Consider the following 20,456-nt stretch of genomic DNA (forward strand, 5'->3'; position numbering starts at 1 on the left):
ATGCATACATGTACTTGCTACTGAAAGGAATGTCATCCCAGTCGAAACCACGAAACCTACAGGTTCATCTGGGATGGGGGAAAGGAGAGCTGAACAACTTGTCATGCAAGCTAGGAAAGATGAGAATGACAAAGGAGTTGTAAGAGGGTGGAAAGTGGGAAGTGTGCGGAGAGGTGCTGCAACACTGTTAGAACAGAGGGGTGGTTTGCAAGAGGGCTATTTAAATATCAGCCTAAGAAGAAAGTGATGTTTTCTAAAGTGCAAGGTCCTTTCTTCAAGGTTGCTTGGCTTCTTCGTGAAATGGCTAAGGAATAAGTTGGGAGGGATGCACTTCAATTATGAATTACATTATGTTGTTGTTGACATTATAGTTTGGACTTGTGTAGTTGATGCTAACAAAAGACTATGAGAACATCTCTCGATATTGGCCTACATATAATGAGTATGGGAGAATCACAATAGCACAAAGAGAAGGAAATCATGATCTTCATTCATGACATAATACATTATATTTTTTCTGCTTTGGAAGCATTTGGATGAAAAATACTTAATGACCGAACAAACTCTCCAAATTTACGCTTGATGTCAAACAAGTCAAACATCTGCAATGAGAATATGCAAATTGTTAGAAAAACATCACAAATTCTCAATTAGATATCTCTGCTACATGGTTTGCGTTATTTGTATTGGTTAAAAGTGAAACCAGGGCTTTATTGACTTCTTGCGCTGCCAACCATTATGAAAGGCCTTTTTCTTTTTGTATGAAAGGTAATAAAGTCCGAGTGTCCCATATATGAACCATAGATACGAACCTTTATATTTACCACATGATTCATCTGAATGGTAACTTCACTTAAAGTTTAATGAAATGATCTTATTGCTAATATGAAGGTCCATATATGGCACCCTCAATATAGAATTTCGCCATAAAGTCCTCACACACTTGACTGTAGCATGCAGCATTTGATCCAAAGTACAAACTCAAACACAAACTTGAAGAAAATTAAGTAATAATATAGGTTGCACTTACTCTGTCCGCAAAAAAGATTCTGTTTACCGCTGCTTTAAAATAGTGCAAGTTGGAATTCTTCCTGTTCATATCATGTCAAAGATTTAGTGCAAGCCATATTAAGAAAATGAAACAGTTAAGATTCTATTTCGATTCTGCAACAATTTCAGATTGCAGATCAAACACTCAGTCATCTCAAGTAATATGTCAGACGATCGAAAATGCTGGAAATACCTTGTGTAGAAGACCATCTTTAATTATGGAACTGCTTAGTTTCACAGATCATACAAACAAGGCCTCCACTTCATTTACAGTAACTGTTAAATAATTTAAGCACCAAAATTTAGAAATTTGAGCTGTACAGATTATGACCACCCGTATAATCCATACAAAAACTAGCAATTAGAATAGCAAATACACAAAAAATTTCAAACAGCAAGTATATGATGAGTCAGTGATATGCGGTGAACCTTGCATCTATCCAAACCAATCACAGCAGGTGAAAGAGGGAGGAATTCTATGGTAACACAATAAAAAGAAGCAAGCAACATTAATAGTAAAGTAGCAAACATCGGGCAATAGCACCGCAGTCCCAGAGTTTGTGTTTTGGCAGCTTCAACATAGCCTAGCATGACCAAGGTGCCAGAAAGGACATGGCACTGCCATGGAAGAACTTTAACATGTGAACGCATACATAGTACATACTTCCTCCTCTCAACTCACGAAGGGAAAGGCTAGAGGAAGAAGGACAATCAGTAGTAGAAAGCTATATGCACAGCACGGCATCAACACGATGGCTTCATGTACAATGCCAGAAATAAATACATGCAGGCAACTCAATCAACATAAATTTGTTAAAGCTCCACAACAAGTGAAAAACTGTGCCAAGTAATTAAAGCAACTCTCGAGTCTTCTACTTACAAGCAGTTTCTGACGCAAGAATAGTAGGGTCTTCATACCCAAGTCTATGTCTATCAACTTTGGAACTCTTCAAGCAAAAGTAGTGCAGGAAACGACACATGGTTCCAATATAAGATTATCAGATGTTTGATCTGCCAGAATCCAATGAAAAATGCATCAAACTAACAGGTATTATGAGCAGCAATTTCATCCCATCCCCGCAGAAAAAAGATAACACCACCAAGAAAATGGAGACTGAGCCACGAACTTTCCATGTTGAAATAAAAAATTAAACTACGGTCATCATTGACCCTTAAACAATCAATTTAGGATCAAATCCAGCAAATCTAAACAAAATTTTAGACACCCATCTGCGCAAAATGGGTTTCAATAGTTAGCTAGTAAGCACTGTTTCCTAGCCAAGGTCCAAAGCAAATGATCATGATCTGGATACCAGTACTTTTTGGTGGGAATAAAAAACATCTATTATCAATGGCATACTGCAACCATTTGTATAGGGACTACTAGATGAGATCTATCCAGCAATAAAAATCTCTTGATTTAACTATTATTGGACCCAATATTATTTTTTATTCTTCTTCCAAACTCAAAATCCCAACAAATCATAAACTCCTAATCTCAACCAACAAAATGAAGATTAATATCCAAACTAAGTGGATTAAAGACCATATAAAAGCAGAAAAGCTTGTGTGAAACGGATAGCTCAGGTCAAAAACTAAGTTCGAATCAAAATGTGGAGAGGTTCATGGTATCTTATATGAGAGAGAACCCTGTGTTGTAATTTCACTTCTGTTCAATATAAACATTTGTTTATTATAAAAAAGAAGATAAATAGAGTAGTTAGAGTGATTAGATAAACATAGTAGGTGGAGCTTGAGGAAGATGAAAACAAAAATAACATGGATAGGTAATTAGGAAAAGTATTGCAGCATTAATGGAAATATTTCCCAGGGATAGAGGTGGAACGGAGGACGAGGTTTCATACATGGGTGGGACAAGGCTTTAGTTGTTTTTTCTGGTATACCATGTTCTCATTGATATCCTTTCCTTTATTACCATTGAGGAGCAAAAGGAGTCAACTTTCACATGTAACATCATAACCTTTATATAAGATGGTGAAATTTTTTGAAGGTCACATGATGGCTAATGGAAATTCACAATACATGAGGTCACGGTAGATTGGTTGAGTGACTGTTTGGTGGAGCTCAATTCAATAGTATGTTTATACCTGCGTTCCTAATTTTCTTAGTTTCTTGAGGATCTTGAATAAAAATTCTGGGTAGCACTCAGCATATATAGATGCAATTTCCTTCTGCACAAAACCAGTGGACAGGTGGCCTGACACATTTGCATGTCTTTTTCTTGGGTAAAGAAGATGAATCAAGAAGTCCCATTTGTAGCTTGTTTGTGGGCATGTTTTATTGTTGCTTCTTGGGGATTTTCTATTGTTGGAAAGGGGATTACTATTTTATCCCAACTATTACTGTTTGATTGCAAGAATATGAATTTGTTTCAGAACATGCTTCACAATAACTGAATATGTTGCTAACAAACATCAACATTTTCATCATAAAAACCAAATTTCCAGCAAATCAAACATTCAAACTCAACCAAATTACCAACATACAATCCCACATTTCCATAGAAATACAAATAAACTTTGATTCCCAATTGATTAATACATATTAAACCAGGATTTTCAAAAACTCTAAAAACAACAAAAAAGAAAAAACAATTAGGCATCATTTGCCACCATCCTCTTCTACTCCCTGTTTTTGTCATGAGAGATATGAACCCATTAAAGTCAAAAGCCATGAGAGATATGAACCCATATATATAAGCTCCCATTGACCCAATATTCTTTCAATTTCAAATGAGTAAGGTACAAAAATATTATCTTAAAGTAAAACAAAATTTAATGTATTTATACTTGTTTCATTTAAAGTTTAAAACTCGATAAATGCACATATTACCAAAGCTGCAAATAAAGATCTATCAAGAAATTATAAAAACCAAAACTACCTGGCTTGTATGATATTGAACCTGCAATTATGCGTCGATTTTGTTGAATATGCAGTTAGGGAAGAAACTAGGTAGCTGACCATATCCAAATGATCAAGCCACACTTCGCTAAGTATGAGGTCATACACAGCCTCTGTACCAAACGAAAAAAATAATTAATTGCAATAATAATAAAATTGAATCAACATTATGTTCTTACCAAAGAATTGTGCTCCCCAGCATTTCTGCCACATGAGAAATGCAACTGGACACCAATTTTCGTACTTGCTCAGTTCCCGCTTTGTAACTAGGATCCTTATCATATAGAATGAACCACCAACGCCAGGTTAAAAACAAACCTCCAACCTAGGTGGTTGCTATCAAAGAGGCGCCTCACTAGATAGAACATATACTCCAGTTTTACTCTTAGCACCATGAATAGCGGGCTATGACTCAGTAGGCCACGCAATGTCCTGTTACAACTCAAATATGATATTATACAACCAACCATAACATTAATGACAATATAAAAATATACTTAGTTCTCATCATATTTCAAAACCCATAAGAAGAAGTCCAACTCTTTTGGAAAGTTGTTCCCATGGATTTTGTAACAGAGGTTCGTGAACATCTTATCATCTCCCAAAATGACACGAGCAGAGTGAGGCAGACCGGGACATCCCAATAGTGTCCTCACGTCCATACCCCATGAAGAGTAATATTTAGGTGATCTTTTTATAAAACCTCAAAACATGGAGCATAACACTAATAATATCATTGCAACATTAAAAAATGAATACGAATAAATAAAAATAAAAAACAACATACTACAGTAAAATAAATGAATGCGAATAAAAAGAAATGCAAATTATTATACCTGTATATCGTACGCAGCTCCAGGACGATATATTGGGTATATGGATCCATCAACTCATATGTATTATCCACCCAATATCCAAAGCAGCAGTCTATTGATTCGAAGGGGACAAGTGTACTGCAATCGAAAAACCTTTGGAAGAGATTAACGGGCACCATGTAACGGGAGTCAAAAAGCGACAATAACAAACACCATTCATCTACAACTGTATCAGCGTTATGAAAACAATGTATACACCATGAATGGTGTTTGTTATCGTCGCTATGTGACTTCTGTTACGTGCTGCCCGTTAATCTCATCCAAAGGTTTCACGATTGCAATATGCTTTTCTCTTTCACGTCAAAAGACTGCTGCCTCGAATGTTGAGTGGATAATACACATGAGTTGATAGATCCAAATAGCCAACACATCGTCCCAGAGCTGCGTACGATATACAAGTATAATAATTTGCAATTCTTTTTATTCATATTCATTTATTTTACTGCAGTATGTTGTTTTTCATTTTTATTTATTCGTATTCATTTTTTAATGTTGCAGCGATATTATTAGTGACATGCTCCATGTTTTGAGGTTTTATAAAAAGATCACCTAAATATTACTCTTCATGGGGTATGGATGAGGAACGAGAGGACACTATTGAGATGTCTCGGTCTACCTCACTCTATTCGTGTCATTTTGAGAGATTCTAAGTTGTTCGCAGACCTCTATTACAAAATTCATGGGAACAACTTTCCAAAGAAGTTGGACTTCTTCTTATGGGCTTCGAAACATGATGAAAACTAAGTATATTTTTATATTGTTACATTGTCATTAATGTAATGATTGGTTGTATAATATCATATTTGAATTGTAAAAGGACATTGCGTAACCTACTGAGTCATAGCCCGTTATTTATTGTGCCAAGAGTTAAACTAGAATATAGGTTCTATCTAGTGAGGCGCCGTTTTGATAGCAACCACCTACGTTTTAGGTTTGTTTTAACCCTGAAATTTAGGTGTTGGTGGTTCATTCTATATGCTAAGGACCCTAACCCCATGAATAGCGACGCATGAATTTTTCCACTTAAAGTCCCGTGAAATACGATTTCAGGTAGACCATCATGAGGACAACGCGGAATAACCTCATAGTATACACCATGAATTTCACAACGAGGAGGGTCCACCTAGAAGGAGACCAATACCAAATTCCAACTAAACATCATCAATACAAATTGTATGAAAATGCAAACCAATTAACCAGATCTACTATGACTGACATGAATAACATAGGAGATCCAAAATGGATCGAATTGGAATTTGGGGTCCGGTGGTCCTAGTTCAACAAAAAAAGGGGTTTAATTTTAATGCCAAGACATTGTATTAGAAGTATTCCAAATGGAAATGGGAAATTTGGTAGGATTAAAATCAGTAGTGTAGGAGGAAGTTAAACTTCTTGAATACAATTTATTCAATTCACTAAGTACCTTTGGATTGGCTGCACATGGGCGGAGATGGGCGGAGATGACAATTTAGAGTCTTTTCTGAAAAGGTGTATCTCTATACATCGAGAATTGCCCATTATATGGACATAATACAAGTTAATTAGGAAAGAACACAGGCTGATATTCAGCTCTTGAAAAACAGCTCACCTTCCACATATACATGTATCTAATTATAGCTAACCTACCACATATACATGTATCTAATTAATGAAAGAATCTGCTGGCATTTAAATCTGAAGAATCTGCTGGCATTTAAATCTGATTTCCTTTGACATCCCCCCTCAAATTGATGCTGGTAAATCGACAAGCATCAATTTGCTAACGAGGAAATGATGGCGCTGACGTGGCATGGATTTGGTGAAGATATCGGCAATCTGCAGAGTAGTGGAGACATGTGGAAGGGTGATAACCTGATGATCATAGGCTTCTCGGATGGAGTGACAGTCAACCTCGATGTGCTTGGTGCGTTCGTGATAGACGGGGTTGGCTGCAATTTGGATGGCACTTGTGTTATCAGCATGCAGTGGAGTAGGATGAAGTGGACTGAACCCAAGCTCTGTGAGGAGACCACGCAGCCAAATGATCTCGGAGCACGCAGCAGACATGGCGCGATACTCTGCCTCAGTGGATGATTTGGAGACGTGGTCTTGCTTCTTGCATTTCCAAGAGATAAGGGCATCACCAAGAAACATACACCAGCCAGTAGTAGATCTCCTGGTGTCTGGGCAACCAGCCCAATCAGCGTCACTATAGGCCTGAAGCTGAAGAGAAGAACCTGTAGGGAAGAACAAGCCACGACTAGGTGTGCCAAGAATATAGCGAATGATGCGGCGAACGGCAGAGAGATGGTGATGCCTCGGGGCTTGCATGAACTTGCTGACAGTGTGAACAGCATAAGAGATGTCTGGTCGGGTGATGGTTAGATAGATAAGACTACCAACCAGCTTCCGATAGGTAGTAGGATCCTCAAGAAGCTCCCCGTCGTCACGTCGATATTTCACATTAAGTTCCATGGGGGTGTCAACGGAAGTAGTGTTGGTGAGGCCGGCTAACTGAACAAGATCTTGACTGTACTTGTGCTGAAGCAAGAAGAGACCATGAGGTTGATGATGGACCTCTAAACCCAAGAAATAAGTGAGCGGACCAAGATCTTTCATGTGGAAAGTAGAATGCAACAAAGTCTGAACTGCAGAGATTGCCTCCAAGTCGGAGCCAGTGATGACAATATCATCCACATAAACAAGAAGAACAACGATACCCATGGATGTCCGTTGTAGAAAAAGAGAGGAGTCATACTGACTCTGAGTGAAAGAAAAACCAAGCAAAGTGGAGCGAAACTTTTCAAACCATACTCGCGGGGCCTGCTTCAAACCATACAAAGAACGTTTCAGTTTGCAAACATCATTAGGTGAGGAAGTAGGCATACCAGAGGGAAGTTTCAAGTAAACTTCTTCCTTGAGATCACCGTGGAGAAATGCGTTCTTGACATCCATTTGATGTAAGGGCCAGGATTGGGATGCAGCAAGGGCGAGTATGGTGCGGACAGTGGTCATTTTGGCAACTGGTGCGAAGGTCTCATCATAGTCGAGACCATATTCTTGTTTGTTGCCAAGTGCTACTAACCGAGCCTTATAACGGTCTATGGACCCATCAGAATGAAGCTTGACAGAAAACACGAACTTACTGCCAAGGGGTTTCACGGAGGAGGGACATGGAACAACGTCCCAAGTTTGGTTTTCCTCAAGTGCGAGAAGCTCAGTTTCAACCGCTGTCCGCCAACACTCATGCTTCATGGCCTGTGTATAAGACGAAGGAAGAGAAATAGAAGACAAGGTGGCAGTGAAGAGGGAAAGAGGAGAGGAACCAAACCTATCTGGTGGTCTACGAACCCGAGTACTCTGTCTGAGGGAGGGGAGGTGCAGTTGCTGGAACAGGAGCAGCAGTCGGGGAAGGAGCTGGAGGGGGCTGGGGAGGTGCTGGAGGTTGATGGGAAGTTTCGGAGGAGCGTCGTTGATACACGAAGAGAGGTTGAGAAGGGACTGGAGATGGAGAAGAGATATTTAAAACAGGAGCTGCAGAAGAGTTAGTAAACATAGGCAAAACAGAAAATGAAGGAGAAACGGGGTCGTGATGCGTGGGAAAAAAATACTGATTTTCTAGAAAGATTACATTTCTAGAAACTCGAATGCGTCGCAAATGTGGATCGTAGCAAAGAAAACCTTTATGGTGGACTGAATATCCTAGGAAAGCACACTGGATCGATTGAGCCATGAGTTTTGTGCGTTCATGTGCAGGAAGATGAACATAACAGATACAACCAAATGTACGAAGGTTGGAATAAGATGGAGGGCGACCAAATAACTTGGTGAAAGGAGAGTTGTGGTGCAATGTGGGAGAAGGCAACCTGTTGATGAGATGGACAGTAGTGGAGAGAGCTTCACACCAAAAACGAGAGGGCGTAGATGACTCTAACAGGAGAGTGCGAACAACATCAAGAAGGTGACGGTTCTTCCTTTCAGCCACCCCATTTTGTTGAGGTGTTGAAGGGCAAGACCGTTGAGAGATGATGCCATGAGTCTGTAGGAAATCCTGAAACAAATGAGACATATACTCACCCCCATTGTCAGAACGAAGGATTTTGATATGGGCCGAAAATTGGGTCTGAATATATGCATGAAAAATCTTAAAAACAGAAAAGACTTCATCTTTAGAATGTAGAAAATATATCCATGTGAAACGGCTATAGTCGTCAATAAAAGTGACGAAGTATTTGTAATTAGCATGAGAAGTGACTGGTGCCATACCCCACACATCACTATGTATCAAATCAAAAGGTTGGACCACATGGGGTGTGTGAATAGGAAATGGCAGAGTCTTACTTTTGCCAAGTCTGCAAGAATTGCAATCAAATTGAACAGCACTAAGAGATGGTGATTCTTTATTCCCAAGAAAACCAGATTTCAGTAAATCATGAAGTACAGTAGAGTTTGGATGTCCGAGACGTTTATGCCACGCTCGGTAATCAACATGAGCAGAATTACAAGAGACAAAGGGTGAAAAAGAAAACAAAGGAAATTGAAGAGGAAAAAGACGTCCCACTTTAGGCCCCCTCGCGATCATCCTCCCTGACTGTTGATCCTGCACAACACAACCAGATTTAGAGAATTCCACTTTGCAATCATTATCAACCAACTGACCGACAGACACAAGATTGGTGGTAAGACCAGGAGATACAAAGACATCAGTGAGAGAGGAAGAAACATCACCAGTGGCCGTGATAGGTAAATGATTGCCATCAGCAGTATGAATTTTGAGATTTCCAAAATATTTGTTTACATTGGTAAGAGAATCAGCATTGTTTGTCATATGATGGGAAGCCCCGGAATCAAAGTACCAAGGAGATGATGTAGAGAAGGGTTTACCTGAGAGTCCTAAAGCTGAAAATGCAGAAATGATCATTTGTTGAATCATGTCAGGGGTCACAGGTTGAACAGGAGCACTTTGTGTCAGCGGTACTGCAGTCACAGAACTTCCAGCACTAGAAGAGCCAACGGAGACAGTATATGCGGTCTCTGATTTCTTGGGGGGTCGAGTAGGACATTCCTTGATGATATGGCCATCCTTTTTGCAGTAGTTGCAGAATTTTCGGGGACAATTTGCAGCATAATGACCAAATCCCTTGCAACAAAAACACTGAACAGTGCTTATATCCCTGCCTCGTGGCTTACCTTGTGCTGCATAGGCCACAGGAACAGATGCAGACCGCCGTTGTTCCATGGTGGTTTGAGTGAGAAGGCGCTGTTCCTCGCGAAGGAGATCATTGAGGCATGTATCCAAGGAGGGGACAGATTCTCGGTTCATAAGATTGGATCTGGTGCCTTCAAATTCAGGTCTCAGTTTCATTAGAAATTGATCCCTCTGGGTAGTTTCATGGACAGATTGAACAAAAGTAAGACCTTCGGATGGTAAGTCAGCATAAACTATATCAGTGTATTCACCCCAAAGATTAGTGAATCTAGAGTAAAAATCAGAGATAGAAAGGCTATCCTGTTGGAGAGCGGCCAATTCATGTTCAAGCTGGAACCGACGAGCAGTGTTTCGTTGACTATAGATCTTCTTCAGGTAAGTCCTCATCTGAGCTGCAGTCTGAGATGATCGAAGGTTCAAGATGATATTAGGTTCGACAGATCCTAAAATCCATGTCATAACTTGAGCGTCCTTGACTTCCCACTTGGCGTGCTGGTCTTTGTCTTTGTTTTTGTCAGGAGCTGGGTTACTTCCATCAACATGTCCCCACGCCTCCTTACCTTTGACGAAAATTCCGAAGTGAAACGCCCAAGCAGAGTAGTTCTTGCCATTGAAACGAATCAAAGAAACCTCAGACTTATCCGAAGACATGATGTCAAGAGAACTTGATCAAGAATAACCGAGACTAAGAGACTTGAGAGCAAGAGATAACTGAGACTAAGAGACTTGGGAGCGAGAGAGATAATTCAGAGCTATAGCTCTGATACCATGACAATTTAGAGTCTTTTCCGAAAAAGGTGTATCTCTATACATCGAGAATTGCCCATTATATGGACAGAATACAAGTTAATTAGGAAAGAACACAGGCTGATATTCAGCTCTTGAAAAACAGCTCACCTTCCACATATACATGTATCTAATTATAGCTAACCTACCACACATACATGTATCTAATTAATGAAATAATCTGCTGGCATTTAAATCTGAAGAATCTGCTGGCATTTAAATCTGATTTCCTTTGACAGGAGAGACTGCTTGTTCAAAGGCATTTGTAATATGTATGGGGTATTTTAGTAAAGGCTTCTTGTCAGGCATTTGTTCAAACATGTTCTCTGCATAAAACAACAAATCCATCCATTAATTTCAAAAACTTCCAAAATCATATAGAAAATTGGAAGAATTAAAAGGAAATTTTGGAAGAGTAAAGAAGAAGCCACATTCGAACTCTCAGCTACGAAATAGAAAATTAGACAAAAATTTATATAATTATAAAGGATAAACTATGGAAACCCAATGAAATCAATGAGATGGTGGTGGGGTTTACCAGTACAGAAGATGATCATTGGAGGAGAGGAGAGAGTTATAAATCTAGAGGTTCAGGTTTAGGTGGAGGTCGTGAACGACGGTGGCGTTGAACAGAGAGAGAGTTTAAGCGACATGAAGAGGCTAAGATAGATGTTTGTCGGTAGCTGAGGCAGTGGCGTGGATCTGATCTATGCTGTGGAGGCGGCATGGAGGCAGTGCCGATTGTGATTTTCGGTTGGTGGCCGTAGCAACTAGAGAAACAGAGAGAGAGGGTGAGAAGTTTTTCAAGGGAGAAGAGAAGGCGTGAAAATGGAGAAGGGATGCGTTGAGATATTTTCTAGGGTTGGACTGATGAGAAGAAGCAGTCTTTTTCAGTTAAAAGGAAGAACGGTTTTTCAAACTTAGCAAAATAAAAATTAGACAGACTTGAAAGTAAAAGAGATATTTAGTCATATATATAGGTGGTTGCGGTTCGATTACCGCGAATCACCGCTAGAAACCAATTCAAATGTTTTGGGCCTAAATTAGACAGTTTTAGGTTTTTCAAGTGTGGTATTTTTATGTCATAAAACTCCAATCTTCCACACTTTTAAGCCTAGTTTTGATGCTTCTTTTGAAACCTACTTTAACCTAAAACAGATTCCAAAACAGATTATCAAGTGCCAGATTCCAAGCGCTAGGTTTAATTCAACAGATTCGAAATTAAATTCCAAGGGAAATGCACCAAGCATAAATAAAATGGGAAAAAAACAAACAAACAAAGCCTGCCCAGATGAATATTATCAACTCAAAATCAAAATTATTCATCTCCAAAAAGAAAAACCAAACCTCATATCAAAAAATAAGGCATACAGGGGAGATCATCCTACAACAGAAATGGACACTTAAATATCAATGACTGAAAACGCACAGCTCAAAATGAAATCAAGCGGAAAAAGATACCCATATGAAGAACATAAAAATAAAAATAAAAGAACAAAGATCAATCCAACACAAACAAAAATACGAATACCAGATCCATGAAGGTCAAAAAACCACAAAATCAAAGAAACCCAAAAACCCATTACAAACATAGAGAGAGTGAGACTGCGTAAGGAGAGAGGAGAGGCTTAGTTAGGTTAGGTCTGAATCTGATCGCATAATGAGAGAGGAGAGGCTTAGAGCATTTCCAGTAGTCGGGTTTTGGGGAGGGCTTGGGGGGGCTTGGGCTAAAAACCCATTTCCAGCAGCAAAGGTAGGCCCGGGCGCGAGGTGGGACCCAGTAACACGGGCTGGTCCGAGGGCAGAGCTGGGCTGAGCTCCAACCCAAGGTTTGAGCCGACGTCAGCATGCCGATACAGTGCCCTCATTCATGTGGCGTGCGCTGGGCTCTCTGATTAGATTTTTTTTTTCCCTATACCTTGTCTTTTTACTTCATTTATTTTTATATTACTTCATTTACTTAAGTTAACAATGTAAATAAGGAAGTACCCCCATTTGGATTCAAATAAAAATACTAGAAAATCAAATTCTCATCAAATCAAAATATGAAAAATCGATCTTAGTGCAAAATACGATTTAGGCTAAAAATGATGGCTCATTAAGTCAATATATATTTCATACTAAAATCTTATAAAATCAAGTTTTCTTATTTGATGTGTAAGGAATAAAAGCCGCCAAAAATTATCTTCAGAAAATGATTATTCCGAAAAACCATTTTCATACTTAGTCATACTTATCGGAAAATATTATCCAAATTAATTGTTTATGTAAAAACAAAGTTGTGAAAAAAACAAAAAAATGAATAGTATTTGCCATGGCAAAGGGCAACTGCTGGAAACACACATTGCTTAATATGGGAAGGGTAGCCACTATTCACGTGAATAGTAACTGCCATTGCCATAGCAAAGGGCAAACTGCTGGAAGTGCTCATAGAGGAGAGGCTTAACTAAAATGCAAATTTTTTTTAAAAAAATAGTCGCAGTTTGCGATAACCGCTATTTCCCAAAATCAAATACCCCAATTGCGGTTCGGTTACTAAAACCGTAATTTTCGGTCGGTTTTCAGTTATTGCGATTCTAATGCGGTACAATGTCGGTTGATTTTTGTAATTTTTGGGTCTAAAATGCCACCCCTATATAAACCTGTAATTCGGTTGGATCGGATCGAAAATAGTCATTCCAATATCCGTCTAAAATCCTTCGGAATTCAATAAACACTTTCGATTCTGATTCCAAAAAATCCGGAAAAATTCTGAACTTTCTGATTCCGAAGTTTTGAATTCTTCATAATATAATCATACTTCCTTTCTCAAATCCTAAACCCAAAAATGGAACATCCCACTGCTTCGTCCTTTCTCTTTTTGCCTTCTTTTGTGAGACCCACTCCGAAGCGAACGCCATAGCCTCCACCACAGTCAAACCTACCACAACGTCCATCCACCATCCCTCCACCTAATAACTCAGCATTTTCACACAATATGAATTCAACATCTCCAAAGACAGAGCACAAGTATCACTGTCAAACAGAACACAATTAAACTCAATCACTCAACCAACCAATCAAACCCAAACAAGAATAAGGAGAGAGAAGGAAGAAGAAGAGAGAGAGGAGCATGGAAGAGAGAGAGGGAAGAGAAGAAGAAAAAAAAAAAAGGTGCGGCGGCTGCAAATGGAAAAAGAAAAAGAAAAAAAGATGTGTTACTTAGGGTAAGAACGTGAGTATTGGAAGAGAGAGAGAGGGGGAAAATAAACAAATGAAATGAGGGTAAGTGGGAAATTGAGAAATTAAATAAAGAAAATAAAGAGGGATAGATAAGTGGGAGATGGAACATTTTCTTTTTTTTACTTTTAATTTTATTTATTTAGCTCTTTACTTTTGTTTTTAATTTCTGATAATAAAAAAAAGGTTTTTAATTTTAATATATCATATATATAGAAGACAGAGAATGTGTGCAAGGAAGCTTAAGTCGGACTTTTGAATTCTTTATTTTTTATTTTTTTTTTCATTATTGTGCTAATTTTGACATACATGGGTTTAGAATCTCTTCATCCAAATGAAGCCTTACAAGAGGGTGTACATATAATACGTATCTAAAGTGGTGGAAATATGAATGGGAGGTTGAGTTGTGTACATGATGGAAATTTTAAAAATAACATAATGGATTAAAAGTTTACAAAAGGAACTAATACTTTTGTTCATTCCATATCTTAGTATGTTAGTCTTGCTCTATACAATTGGAATACTATAATTGTCAAGCTCTAATGAATATATTTATATTATATGTGGTGTTTCATGTAATTAAAGTTTAAATGAGCACGAGTCTTTGCGTCCAGTTTAAAAACTGTGCTCTATGTACACGAAATTGGCACAATTATTTGTGTTTTATATGAAAAGAGCACATATAAGACTTATTTGTGCTTTAATATTAGGAAGACGGGCACAATACTGTATTTGTGTTCTTATGTTCGTGCTTGTTGACCAGTTTTGTAGTAGTGTGTGCAAGGGGTGAATGTGAATTTTGGGAATGGGCTGGATGTGCGAGCGATCAAAGCAAATAATACCCGGTTTGCTGCGGAAGATCAATCACTCGGAAGAAGAAAAAAAAAAATTATGAGAAACATAAGGGGGAAAACCCATGGTTTTGGGTGTCGTTTGCTTTTTTCTTGATCATTTGGTTGGTTTGTGCCAAAGAAAATGGCAATTATGGTAGTTGAGTTTTAAAAAAATCAGTTTCTGTTATAAACTAAAGAGAAATTGGAGAGGAAATTGAGACAGAGAAAGCATAGAAATCTGATGTTTCTCATTCCTTATTGAATGTTTTCTCCATCGGTCTATCTCTTTACATTGCAAGTGATATGCCTATTCATAGGCTAAGGTTTTGGTAAATACAGGGAAGGGAAAGTTCCTGGAAGATGCAAGGAAATTTCCTCTGTGGGCTCCACCTTCAAACTTTTACAACACTCCCCCTTGGAGACCACAAATGATATGGAATATGCCTCGTTAAAAACCTTGCCAGTAAAAACCCAGTGGGACAAAAACTGGTCGAAGGGAAAAAAGAGTACATAACCATGTGTAACAGAAAATTCTTTGTAAATTGACACGCGTGCGACACTGCCTCGTTAAAACTTTGCCAGGAAAAACCCAGTGGGATAAAAACCTGGACGAAGGAAAAAGAGTACAGTGTGTAAAGGTCTTTATTGACAGCACGCTCCCCCTGATGCTTGACAAAATATCTTTAAGCCATATTGTTGATCAGCTTTCTGAATATCATAGTTGACACTGCTTCTGTGAGTCAATAGTGTATGAAGGTCTTTATTAATACCATGCTCCCCCTGATGAATATCTCCCCCTGAAAACTTCATGACTAACTTTGTTCCAGTAAACGACCATATAAAAATTCTTAAAGTGTCCAACGGATAATCCTCATAAAAATGCTTCAATACTTTCTTAGTATAAGCAAGAATCTCGTTGGCATAATGCTCGATCTTTAAGTCGAGACAAGTATTTCTGGAACTCTTGAGAAGCTGTAATGTGTTGCAAACACATTATAATCAATATACTCACTGATGCAATTTATGTACATTAACATTGAGTACAGATTTTGTGCTTCAGGCACATGTCCACAGACTTGCTTCATGCAATTTCAATCCTTTCAAGGATTTTGTTTAAAGGGATTAAACTTTATGACACATGATATAGCTTTAACCTAGCTATTTATACATCTTTAGGAAATCGCTTCTGGCAATATGCTCCGTGCCTTTAATAAGCTTTAAAGATAACATGTTGGTCTCCGTAAATGTGCAATAAGGGGGCACAATTGACTTTGTAAATATGGAGAAAACCCAACATTCCTTGTTTCTGCCAGAAAACATTGTGTCATACAAAGTAGGTATATTCCCTTTTATTCCGAACACCCAAGTATAACTTTCAGTATTAACAAATTTTGGGGTTCGTACTGTGGGTTTGTTCTTTCACGTTCATTCTCATCTATAATAGAATTGCCTCATTCCATTTTGGCCAATGAATGAATAGGTAGAACCGGTGAATTTTAAATTAACCATAGGAAAATTGCGAGATTCTCGGGATACTTTTGAAAAAGTAGCTCCGTGAAATCCGTAAAGCAAGATCGGCTTTGAAAATAATACTTGAAAACGCCGAAAGTGCCGACAGGCATTATTAGAGCCAACGTGAAGTTTTGGACTCTGGGAAAGAAAAAGATAATATGGGGATTCGGGAAAATATTGGAATCTTGAAGATATTGCCACATTTTCGTCTATAGATATTGCCTTTGCAAAACTTGATTGGAGTAACTACGTTTCAACTCAACTTCGTTTCAACTCAACTTCCTTCATTTTCTGAAACTTTAGTTTTTGTAAGACTTTCTTCAAAACCTTCTTAAAATGGCTTCCTCTTCTTCCTGCCCAAATAATTTCAATTTAAATGATGCTCCCACAACAACCAGTGACGCCCAAGTTTGGCGTCCATCCTTTGTATCCCAAAATCGTCATCTCACAGTTAATGATTCTGTGATGATGAATGATGCTACTGGATTCATTTTGTCCAAGTAAGGTCGTAATGAGGCAACCAATCTAGGGACATGTGGTCTCTAAGGGGGAGTGTTGTAAAGATAAACATGTGGAGCCCACAAAGAAATTAAGCAAACATCTATGGGGCCCACAAAGAAATTAAGCAAAAAAAATTTGGAGGCTTCTTACCTGTAGACTCACGGGTGCAGGTATCTCAGCCTATAAATAAGACCATCAGAAGAAGAAGGAGAAGTGGAGGAAGAGAAGAAAGAAAGGAAGAGGGTGAGTGAAAAGAGAGAAAATTCAGTAAGCCTCATATATTGCAAACTCTAAAGTTGTAGCTCTATTATTTTATTTAGTGAAAAGGTTACTGCTGCTGCTCTCCGAGGATGTAGGCATAGCCGAACCTCGTTAAATACTGTGTCTCGTCTACTTTACGTGCAGCTCAAAATTCGCACATATCTCAGGTTATTTTATAACACGTTATCAGCACGATAGTCTCTCCTTTTATTTTTGAAAATTTTCAACTCAACACTATGTGGTTATTTCTCTGTCTCCTCTCTGTCATATGTCTACTCTCACTTTACTACTACAACGACATGCAAACTTTCTTTTTTTTGTGTTCTCACAATTTCTATGTTGCTTAATCCATGCTTGTTTAATTTACTTCTTTGTAACGTAATTTGTAATTTCTAAGTTATTTAATCAGTCCTGTTATTTTATGGTGGTGTAATTTTTTACCCATCGCGTTGTAACACAAATTATTATAATAAAATGATGGTGTGATCTTAAAACCCATCTATTATATCTTGAATAGTGGTGCAGTTATATTGCCCACAATATATGATATATTATGCACTTCATATATATTAGGTGGAGGTTTTTATCCCCATATTTATTTTATTTATGGTATGGTGTAGGTTTATTACCCATACAAACAGTATCTATTTAAAAGGGTGGTGCGGTTTTATCGTCCACGCCTTTACTTTTATTTAAATGTATGGAGCAGAATTAGTGCCCATACAAGCATGTTTACTTTATCGCAAATTTAATTTATGAATTTATTTTACCGCACATTTACATTTATTTAAAGTATGGTGCGGGTTTATCGTCCATACCAGTAATTTATTTATCAGCAATTTATTTTATGGATTAATTGTGCTGTATGATGAGTTTTTACAGTATGCAGATCAGGACCAGAAGTTCCTTGATCCTCATCATACAATTACATCAGGACTTGAAGATCCTTGATGATGATATTAATATGAGAGCTGGCAGTCTCTCCGGTACTGTATTTGTAAACTTGTGATCGGACTTAAGGGTCCTTGATCCCTGACATGTGAATAAGGACCTGGGGTTCCTTAATAATGTAACAATACCGTATTGGTTCATAGTGCCGTACACATGGATGATAACTGTACTGGCAGATGTACTGTACACATGAATAGATACGTATTCATGACTTGATGAACAGTACTATTCACATGAATAGTGACGTATGCATAAATATTAACCATTTTGAGTAAACCGTCACTATTTACAAAAAGGGAACCTGCAGTTCCTTAAACTCATGGATGAGCAATTAAATGAGATGCCAGAAGTTCCTCAAAATATGGACAATTATGTAAGGGCTTGAAGTCCCGAAATATGTATAGAAAATTGTAAAAATATCCATACCATGAGAATATGTGATTTTGGCCCGAAGTTCAAAATCTAACAGTATTGAGAACCTAAAGTTCCAACAATTAAATGGACAACCCTTGAGGTATTATTGCAAATTGTGGTACACCACATATTTCTTTGGCATAAGAGAATGATGAATTTAATAAAGTTCGATTTGTTATAATCGACACCTCAAGGAAGAAATATATTTTGTGAATTCCGGTTGTTAAGAATACACCGCGAAATGGATAATATCAATATAAACCTCAAATAATGAATTGAGGCTCCCCACATATTTTGTTATATCTGGGCCGGAAGCCCATGGATCCAAATATATGAGAGATCCTGAACTTGAAGTTGTGGGTATATAGTAGTTAATGCTCTCCACTACTATATTGCGATATTATCGTGACTTTTACTCAATTTATATTTCATGTCCATTTGAAAAGGGCAAATAAATTCTGAGTTTGTGTTTAGCTCAGGCTAAAAGTTTCGGGCTACCATGCGATAAAATATGAGATTTGGGAGAACAATGTGGTTATTTGAACCTATAAGGCACAAGGTTCCAAACCGTCATTTTGAAAAGACGCAAAAACCACATGTGCAAGTTTAAGAACATGCGCAATTATTATAACAGGAAAGGAGCATATAATAGATAGATTTTTCCACCTGCAATGAAGGTGCAGGCCCTGTAAAATCTATAAAATTACATTATGTTCTGGAAGCCTCTGAAGGAAGTTGAGTTGAAACACAGTTGCTCAATTAAGTTTTGCGAAGGCAATATCTATAGACGAAAATGTGGCAATATCTTCAAGATTCCAATATCTTCTCGAATCCCCACATTATCTTTTTCTTTCGCAAGAGTCCAAAACTTCACATGGCCTCTAATAATGCCTGTCGGCACTTTCGGCGTTTTCAAGTATTATTTTCGTCAAAGCCGATCTTGCTTTACGGATTTCACGGAGATACTTTTTCAAAAGTATCCCGAGAATCTCGCAATTTTTCCTATGGTTAATTTGAAATTCACCGGTTCTATCTATTCATTGTATTTGTGTATAAATGTGTTACTAACGAAATTTTCTTTGCAGAAGACATCCAGTTTACTCCATACCTAGTGATGCCATATCTACTTGTTTTTCTTATTAGTAAGCACTTAATATGCCTGAGAAGCAAGACTATCTCTGATCATCCATTCAGGAAGCAAGACTATCCCTGATCATGTTTCTGCAAGATCAGGGAACTGTGAAGGCGGCCTTATGCTCTAATCTCCTGATGTCCTTCTAGACTAGGAGAATTGAGAGCTTGTTGTCTGTTCCCACCAAGCTTCCTTCCCTGATTGCTTACCTTATCTTGCAATCAATATCACAATTTTTTTTGCATTTTTTCTCTTTTGCAGCTCTTTGTTCATAATAGATTTTATTTCTTTAGAATGAACATCTGAAGAAAGAATCCATGAAGTGATCCTAACTTTGAGAGTTATTTGTTTTTTTTTACAGAGAAAAGAATTGTGATTTTGCTCTTGCAGGATATAACTAGATCATCAGGCGCTACATTATATTTACTGGGCCGATACAAGCATGAATGATACTTGATAAAAGTTTCTCCCACCTGAGGATGTAAGCAATACTTGTGTTATTTTATGCTTATATACTTATTTGATATTTTATCTTGAAAGGTAACCAAATGGGGAGATAAGTCCGTTCCAAAAGAATGGCTTGTATGTATCCATGAATTATTATTAATGCAAATTTTACAAATTGCAAGTTGGATATACATTGATAATACACTGCACAGATTAAAGTCCCATAAGAACAAAATATGGGTATAGCAGTGATCAATATGATGATGCGCTTTGTTGCGTAGCAAATGATGTGGATTGAAGTCCCGAAAAGGACAATCCTTTGACATGTCAATATTGATATTGTGTGCGCCCTAATGCGTTGCAAA

General features: G+C 37.9%; 1 protein-coding gene across 5 annotated transcripts; it reads right to left on the reverse strand.

Annotated features, from left to right (window-relative positions):
- Positions 1 to 331: 331 nt before the first annotated feature.
- On the reverse strand, positions 332 to 12,507 carry LOC117635625 (calcineurin B-like protein 1). 5 transcript variants are annotated; one of them, XM_034369963.1, is made up of 6 exons: positions 11,487 to 12,507; positions 11,360 to 11,415; positions 11,065 to 11,147; positions 6,271 to 6,308; positions 1,031 to 1,091; positions 332 to 602 (listed from the first exon to the last, which is right to left on the reverse strand). In XM_034369963.1, exons 2-6 carry the CDS (start codon positions 11,376 to 11,378, stop codon positions 507 to 509), a joined length of 297 nt encoding a protein of 98 aa, XP_034225854.1. In that variant the 5' UTR covers positions 11,379 to 11,415; positions 11,487 to 12,507; the 3' UTR covers positions 332 to 506. The 5 variants fall into 5 exon arrangements, 2 of the variants coding, with proteins under 2 accessions (XP_034225854.1, XP_034225853.1); XR_004586904.1 differs by lacking the exons at positions 11,065 to 11,147; positions 11,360 to 11,415; positions 11,487 to 12,507 and adding exons at positions 1,931 to 2,061; positions 3,953 to 4,085; positions 4,152 to 5,970 and having other exon boundaries at positions 405 to 602; XR_004586906.1 differs by lacking the exons at positions 11,065 to 11,147; positions 11,360 to 11,415; positions 11,487 to 12,507 and adding exons at positions 1,931 to 2,061; positions 3,953 to 4,085.
- Positions 12,508 to 20,456: the final 7,949 nt, after the last annotated feature.

This window comes from Prunus dulcis, chromosome 7 (genome assembly GCF_902201215.1).
Source record: "Prunus dulcis chromosome 7, ALMONDv2, whole genome shotgun sequence".
NCBI lineage: Eukaryota > Viridiplantae > Streptophyta > Magnoliopsida > Rosales > Rosaceae > Prunus > Prunus dulcis.

Excerpts from the sequence above, each read along its gene's own strand:
- LOC117635625 (XM_034369963.1), bottom strand. Across the intron at positions 6,309-11,064 it reads ATGCCTTTGAACAAGCAGTC|TCTCCGCCCATCTCCGCCCA; the intron begins TCTCCTGTCAAA and ends TCTAAATTGTCA. Across the intron at positions 603-1,030 it reads GAATCTTTTTTGCGGACAGA|ATGTTTGACTTGTTTGACAT; the intron begins GTAAGTGCAACC and ends TTCTCATTGCAG.